The sequence below is a fragment of the Phaethon aethereus genome (assembly GCF_964289735.1).
Source record: "Phaethon aethereus genome assembly, chromosome: 3".
Lineage (NCBI taxonomy): Eukaryota > Metazoa > Chordata > Aves > Phaethontiformes > Phaethontidae > Phaethon > Phaethon aethereus.
Genome location: NC_138576.1, coordinates 111,168,483 through 111,176,854, shown reverse-complemented (window position 1 = coordinate 111,176,854; position 8,372 = coordinate 111,168,483). Strand labels below are relative to the sequence as shown.

Below are 8,372 nucleotides of genomic sequence, written 5' to 3'. Positions count from 1 at the left end.
AACTTATGATCGGTTAATTGTTTTTAATCCACAATACAGTCAACACAAAAATAACATTATCTAAAATTAGTAAGGATGCGATGTGGAGCTAGGCCAAGTGCCTTATGGGCATATCTGTCACAATTGCTTTTATTGCTTGTATTTGTGGTTTCTTCTGGTTGGAGACTTTGACTGATACTTGTTTATTCACACTTATTGTCAGTTGATTTTCCTTCATGCTGTCACTATTCACATTTTCATTTTTTCTTTTGCCCTCGCTTGCTAGGAGAGATAAAGGCCTATTAGAAAGGTATAATGCTTAGAGAAATTGAAGGAAAATACTTCCTGTGTCTTGAGTGGAGTCACAAGGCGTCGCACCCCTACACTCAGCTAAGTCTTTGAAATGTTTTTGTCAAACTCAAGACGTGTTTTATTTGTCCTTTCAAGAATAGAGATGGGTATTGTATCACCTTAAAAGCAAAGAGTCATTCCGTTGCTTTGAATTTTTATTCAGATGGGATACAAAAGACTAACGGTGGTTTGAAGAATCTGAATGTAAGGAACTTGTGCTAAAATCACTCTGTTCGATACTAGGAGCCCTTTTTATTGCCACACATTGTAAGAAAACAAAATGGTGAAATAAAGCAATTGGGGAAAAAAAATCATGATGTCAGTGACATGATTTTTACATGTAAAAATGGTATTTTAAATTTTGTGTGTGCGGGTGCATGTTTTAATCCATTTGCTTTGTGCGTGTCAGAGTAAGCTTTTAAGAAACTGATCCCCTAAAACTTGAAATGGGTTTAATTTGGGTATTTGCGCTTCTTAAAGGCATTTGACATAAAATGTTCAACTTGATGAGCACAAAATTTGATTAATTTCTCTATGAAAAGCACACTGTCTCCTGATCTGAAAAGAAAAACCCAGACAACTTTAATATTGCAGTGTGTCAGATTTACTTTGCATTGCTGTGCATAACAAAAGCAGAGACAATACTCTCTTCTGATTCCACATCTGAAAAGGTATATTTAACTTGTTTAACTGTAGATGTTTAGTCATAAAACTTTTGCAGTTGAAATGGAAGTAACATCATTTAATTCCTTTGTCATGTTATCTCATCCTTCGTGATTTAAGTTTTCAGCTGTCTGATATGCCTACTCACTAGTTAACTTTGAGTAATATATGTTAGCTGGTACAAAGCTGGTGAGATACTTTAATTTTCCCAAGCAGTGAAGAGATTTATTTATCAGGTACTGCAGATCTGCGACTATAAACGTTCTAAGCTCTCTCTTTCTGCTCATTGGAGTTGCTTAGGTATTTTAGTGATGATGCTTTGGAAATAGCTTGGGTAAATGATGCAGTATTTTGTATTTAGATTAGACAGCTTTAAAGGTTTGTATATAAAACTGTCTGGTGTAAAGACTGGGTGGGTTGTTTATTATGTGAAATAACATTGAAACCTTTCCTATGTTGTTATGTATACGAAACCACTAAGTGTCAAGTAGCCCAGTCTGCAATACTGGAAGACTAAAACATCCTGGATGGTGGTAGTGTGTAGTTGCATGCCATAAATTGTGCAGAGCTGAGGGGAAGTGACAAAATAAATATATATTTTAAAAAAGGAGGGTGACTTGGGAAAATTAAACTACAATTGTCTTGGTGACTCAAAGTACTTCTCAGTGTTTCATTTCCCAGCACTGACTAAGATGAGTGAGTCATTGGGAATATACTGGAGTGGAATTTCAGTATTGTATTAAAGAGGAAAAGAAAAGAGGAAAGAAGTGGAAGCTTTGGAGTTTAAGAACTGTAGGGTCCAGTAGTGATCTGCAAATGTCTGAACTATATTTTAAAGGTTTCAGTTCATGTTTTGCTCATTTAATGTAATTAGTTTGAATCCAGGTGTGTCATCTTAATGGTAAGATGGTCACTTTGGGAAAGAACTTGTCATGATGAGAAAGGACGAATGCAGTCTATAAGTTCAGCAATTCATCTATGAAGGAAAGAACCTCTGCCATCCTTAGATGAATTAGTTTGCAGAATATTCTGACATATATATGGGTGGTTTTGTTTTTTTTTTCCCCTGCAATGCTTTTTTTACATGTACATGATCTTTCTTTTTGCTTTCAGGTCTTGAGTATAAACTTACGTAAGTTCTAAAAATGGGAAGAATTTTTCTGGATCATATTGGTGGCACTCGCCTGTTCTCCTGTGCAAACTGCGACACGATACTGACCAATCGTTCTGAACTCATCTCCACTCGTTTTACAGGGGCCACGGGAAGAGCCTTTCTTTTTAACAAGGTTGGTAAGAAGCTGAGGGGGAACTACTATTTGCTTTTGAAAAAGGAGTTTGTGGGATATGAATCTGTCATCAAAACTAAAAACTTCTTGACTCAAGTGTTGTGTAATTACTATTTTAATTTTTTATTTCTATTTTGTTCTATTCAGCTGTCTTTGAAGTCAAATTAGGCATTTACTATCGATGGCAAGCTATCTAAATTAGTTTATCTGCAATACTAAAAGACTCTAAAGAGGATTGTGTTTAATAGAGGCATCATGCCAAAATGCATGGTGTTTTAACTTTGGAGACTTCTGTAATATGAACTTCAAATTCACTGTATGAGGATCTTTTGTCTATCAAAGAGTTTCAAAAGCATTTTCACTTCTAGTCAGTTAAAACAAAAAGTCTAGATAATACTATGTTTCATTCCTAAAATGCATTTAAACTAACAGTAGTTTGGCGACTTTAGGTAACGACAGTCTCTTTTACAGGCAATAATACTCTGGTTTAGTTTAATACCTTTTTTATTGATCAAATTTGATTTAATGCAACAGATTGAAATATGAAAGTCATAATTCAAAGTGAATTGTAGCATTATATATTAACCCTTCCATATAGACTTGTCCATTAGACTCATTGAAAAATAAGAGTGATCATCCTTTGCTTTCTCACAAAGTTCCTAGTGATATAATCATTGGTGTGTTTTGGTTTGGGTTTTTTCTTGAAAGCCTTTTGGCCATTGGCAGAGTTGATAGAGGCATCAGTAATGTCTTCGCTTAACTGCTTGGCCTTGGGATTTCTGGTATGCTGTATCCTGTCAGTAGCATTTATATGTGAGGCTGCATAGCTATAAAAGTGCTGTGTATCTGATGTCTTTCTCATCCAATAAGCACTGGATCCTGGGTTAAAATTTTTTCTTGTGTTACATAGTGGGGTTTGATCACAGAAGTTTGATTTTTACATTTCTGGACTCGGAAGCCTTACAGCTGAAGCAGAGAGAGCAAGCACAGCCAGGTGGAAAGTTGAGAAAGCAGTGCTGCCCCATCTCTTAGAAGCCTACCACATATTAGCAGTTTGGATATAGTTCTGATATCAACTTTTCAATGAATTAAACATCCTGGTTCTATGGTGTTGCTGCCTAAACAAGTTAAAAGTATATTTTAAACTGCTGAGGTAGCATACAAAAAAAATTATAATGTTTAATGCCTGCGTTCTCAGCCACCGAGCCTTCCTTTTCTTAGATGATTATTTCAGAAGCACCCCAAGATTTTTAAAGAAGTACCTCTTCTAATATTTTGGTTCTGACTTCTGGGAGTAAGTGCTAGAAATAGGTTACATATATTTCAAGTGGATTGATATCAGTTAGTTTACAAGCTGTTGCCCAGGAATTTCTCACCCAAAGTTGAACACTGTGCTCTACACTCTCGCAGGTCTTGTGATAGCATTTCATGTCTCTCAGTTAAACAGAGAGGGTTATACATCCCTGTAAAGCACATCTTTAAAGTGTTACCTTCTCAAGCAGGAGATTTTCAAGGGCTGTTGATTTACTCACTGCAGTTTTCAGTTCATATGCAGTGCCACAGGCTCTTTACTTTTAAAATGTTGATAGTCGTGCACATTGTTACCGAGCTTTGCTCTAGACAGACTAATCCTTTCTATTCCCTATTCCCTGTGTATTTGTATCAGGTGGTAAATCTGCAATACAGTGAAGTTCAGGATCGGGTCATGCTCACTGGCCGCCACATGGTTCGAGACGTGAGCTGCAAGAACTGCAACAGCAAACTGGGTTGGATCTATGAATTTGCCACTGAAGACAGCCAGCGCTACAAGGAAGGCCGTGTTATCCTGGAAAGAGCATTGGTCCGAGAGAGTGAAGGATTTGAGGAGCATGTTCCATCCGACAATTCCTGAAGAGACTTGAGTCTCTTCTCAGGTTCTCTTCAATTGAAACTCAAAAATAATAAAATCAACAAAAAAAGTCTGCTTACATACACTGTCACCTTAGCATCAGAGTCGGATTCATGGACTACAGAGTGGGAAAGCTTGTGAGAGTATTTCAGATGGAACCTTCCTTTCTTTATTCCTTTTATATTTTACTTTCCCTCCAGCAGCTGTTTGTAGAAAGAATGTTGTGCAGATGCTGTAACTTTTTCTCTCTTGCATTTACATCTGTTTGACTTAAGATTGTATCTACAGATACAATGGGGTAAAAGGAAAATATTTGGGGGATTTGTCTTTTGTTAGAGAGAAATTCAGTGAGTTTTTTTTTAGTTTGCACAAACTGATCTCAGCATAAAATTATTTTAAAACTACAGATGTTTTTTAAAAAGTATATTCCAATTTTTGGCTTTTTAGCTAGGTTTTTTCCCCTCCCCCCAGTCTTTTCACTTGATTTGCTAGCTAAAGTAAAGAGATCCGAATTTGTGCCGAGTGCTAAAGGTTCAGTGTTGGTACAGCTTGGGCTGGCCCTTGTGCCATATTCTTGTTGAGGTTGATTGGTAGCACAGAGCCCATTATTTCTTGTCATTCTTGACCCAAAGATGTCACCATTCTTGTTTATTTGTGAAGTCCCATTCACCATGTAAACTGGTGTTGATTGGAAACTATTCTTGAAATAGGGCAAAACTGCTTGGCTTTTTTTAACTTTAACTGATGTAACTTATACGCATAGTAATAATATAAAATAATAGTTGTCTGTTTAGTCTTGCGTTGCTTACAAATCAAGCTGTGTTTGTAATGATAGGGATCCACTGAGAAACTACTGTTCCAGTAGTAATTTTTTTTCATTTCTCTACTAATCTCATTAAGTAGACAGGGAATTGCAAATCTTAATTCTTCAAGTAGCTTTCTTTAAACCCAGAACTTTCTATGTTAAACACAGCTGCTGTGTAAAAGGAGAAGATTGCCAGCATGTTTGTTCATGCCTAGAGTTATGCAATCTGCATCTCTTGAAAATATTAACTTAAACAGCTTGTTTTCAAATGCTGCTTCTGGTGTTGAAACCTTTATCTTTCAACTTTGTTGAACCTTTTCATTGTGATGTTACATTTTTATCTTTCTGGGCAGCAGTACATGTCAGCCTAGTAAACTAGTGACTTGGATTCCTGCTTTCTTCTTGTAGAGGTCAGCTCTGTTTAAAATGGTGATCTTGCTTGCCTTTTTAGCAAAAATGCTCTTCATTAACTTAACTCAAGGGTGCCCAAACACTTTCGTTGTGTCTTAAGCCATAAGTTAAAATCTCAAGGGCTGAAATTTATTTGAATGTTAATTTGTATGATTCCTTATCAAAGATATAATTTTTTTTTTCTTATTGGGTAAATTGTGGTCAGTGTGAAGTTACCCACAGATGTACAAGAAGGGGAAAAAAAAAAAAACCTAAAACCCAAACAAAAACCAGCCAACCAATCAGATCTGGGCTCTGACCTTTCAGAATAACTTATCTTCACTAGCCACAGCTCCATATGTGAAACTAAAATGTGGAGGGTGACTATGCTGGGTATTTTTCTTTCTTAATTTTTTTGGTTGCCAAGTGGCAATTTGGACACCCCTGACTTGAATCTACTGCCTGTTTCATGTAAAAGTAGCTTTATCATAGAATTGTCACATAGAAAGAAAACAGAGTAGATCACATACCAGAGCTGTGCTTGAATCAAGCTGCTTAAACAATAGTGTACTTGTGCCTCAAATGAATCAGTTTTTGCACTGAGTACAGTAGTACCCCATTATATTGTACTTCTGTCCCTCACAGATCCCAGAAGCCCCATTAGCATGGTTCTCTGCAGTACTTTTCTTGTACTTCTGACATTACAGTACAATAAAGTATGTTTTGTCCTGAATTGATATTTGCCATTCTTTTGGAGTAATTTTCATGGAGTCTGTCAACTGAATGACATAACCTGTCTTCCTTTCCCAGCACTGAGTAAATCAGTGTGTTTCTACAGCAGAGTGACAGGCTGTTGATGAGCATCCCGCTCTGAATAGGTGGCAAAAGAGTGTACTGTTGATTTTGGAAGGTGCTTAGTAAAGCTTCATGCATACTACTTGGACACTTGAAAGCCTTCAATATACTCCTGTTAAAGAGAAAATAAAACCAGGAAATTGCTCATTTAATGGAATTCTGGGTGCCAAACGTCTTTGTGTTTGAAAAGACAGAAAGCTAAGCAAAACTCCAGCTTCTGCAAGAAATGTGAAGTTTTAGCTTCTGAAATGGCTTGGGAATTGGGAATTTGTATATCTGGAATTCTGTGACCTTTTTTGTGTGCAAATGTCAGGGAAAAGCCTTCTGCTAGCAGCTGGTCAACTTCATAAGCTGTAGCTGAAGAACCAAGGTGAGAGGATCATTATATTGGTGTAGTGGAGCCTGAGTGGCTTATTCTAACTTGTGTTAAGACCTCTTCATTTTGGTAGACTGTTAGAGTCTGAGATGTTTAGACTGTTAGAGTCTGAGATGTTAAAGATAAATTATGATTTGAAAAATGCTATTGAGGCAAGTTCATTAAAAGCCTCTGAGACTTAAGCAAGCCCACTGCAGCTTTAAAACAGTAGACTTGGGATGGCTCTTTTGGCCTACATGCTGCTCCCTTCTGTTTCTCTCTGTGGGAGAGTTTAGCCTCATAAATTTTGACTGCTCCTCCTTGAGATGCTTTGTGTGTGAATACAGATAACTTATCTGTAGGGGACAAGACGATTGGTTACAGTACAGCTAGCAACAGGGAAGACACTGCTGTTTGGCATTCAATGTTATTTTGTAGTTGTGCAGTAGCCCTGGGTTCCCAAACAAGGCATGGCTGGCACGGCAAAATGTGACACTACAGTGAACTTGTGCCTGGCATGTGACGGTGTGCCTATGCTGTCTTAGGCAAAGAAGGCGGAAGGCAATTATGCTGTACAACAGACTCCACTCCGTTTATGGAGACCTCAGAATTTGTGCTTTTAGGCTGCAGCATGGGCTAGCAGTGGTCCTCTGACTTTTGCCTAACATTAGCTGTATTAGAGTTTGTTACCTGCGCTATGATCTCATCTTGTAGTTGCAGTGTAGGTGTACCCAAAACTGAAGTACTTCATTAAAGGCGCTGACTACCATTTACAGCAAAACACAGCTTTGGGAAGATGAAAAGATTGGATGGTGTCTTTGTGGATTGAAAAAGCTTTCTTTGGATGTTCAAAAGAACTTCTGAAATGACATACGTACCTCAGGGCTCTGTCAGAATAGGTAGCCTTACGCTGCGCTCAGGGAAGGCTATGGTCAGCTGACACAGGCTACAGGGCAAACTTGTCTCTTCAGATACCTGCCAGAGCTGTAGGAAATAGGGTCAGCAGAACATCAGTGGATTAACAGGTATGGGACTGGTGAAGCTGCAGTTCAGGACACAATTGCCCAGTGTAAGGAAGAAGTGACTGGGAAGGCTGTAGCATTGACATGGGAAAAGGCTACTTGGTTAATCAACCCTATCTGAGAAGAGAAACTTAAACTGCGATGTTGCAGTACCATTCTGCAAAAGCCAGCAATAGGGTGTTGTGTTTCCTTCTTGGGCCTGCCTTCACTTCTTTAACAAAATGATTAAAAAAATAATTAAGTAAAATCCAGTGAAGCTTGGTTTCCTGTGGCTCTTGGCTTTGCAGACTCCCTGATGCCTGATTGGGATGAAATGCTTCAGACTTTGCTTGACTGGTGCCCTGATCAGGATTGCTTTCCAATCTGGGCCCTGTTTTTGCAGCACATTAAAGAACTAAGCAATTTTAAGACCCTTTTCTTAAAAAGTTGGAATTAAAAGTGCCCAATAACTTAAAAAGATCACTTCAAGTGGTGAGGAGGAGTATGACTTGATTGATGGTGGCACTCTGTAAGCCTTTGTCTTCTTTCAGGAAATCTGAAATCCTATGGCCAGAGAAAATGAGCTCCTGTCTCTGTAATCAACTATTACGTGGAAAAGCCATTCAACAAGCCTAATTTCGACAGAATGGAGCTGTTCCTGGTCTCAGAGTTGCTTCCCTCATCACCTCTCTGGTGTAAGGATTTCTGGTATGTAGGAAATTATAAGGGGAGAAATCTCACGTTTACCTTCCAGCCTTTTGTTTGTTTACTAATTGGGTTGTTCTTACTTGAATGGATT

At 38.0% G+C, this 8,372-nt stretch overlaps 1 protein-coding gene across 1 annotated transcript; it reads left to right on the top strand.

Annotated features, from left to right (window-relative positions):
• The first annotated feature begins 1,581 nt into the window (after positions 1-1,581).
• Positions 1,582-4,246, top strand: YPEL5 (yippee like 5). Its single transcript, XM_081997672.1, has 2 exons — positions 1,582-2,279; positions 3,946-4,246. The coding sequence occupies exons 1-2, from the start codon at positions 2,139-2,141 to the stop codon at positions 4,168-4,170; spliced, it is 366 nt and encodes a 121-aa protein (XP_081853798.1). The 5' UTR covers positions 1,582-2,138; the 3' UTR covers positions 4,171-4,246.
• The last annotated feature ends 4,126 nt before the right edge of the window (positions 4,247-8,372 follow it).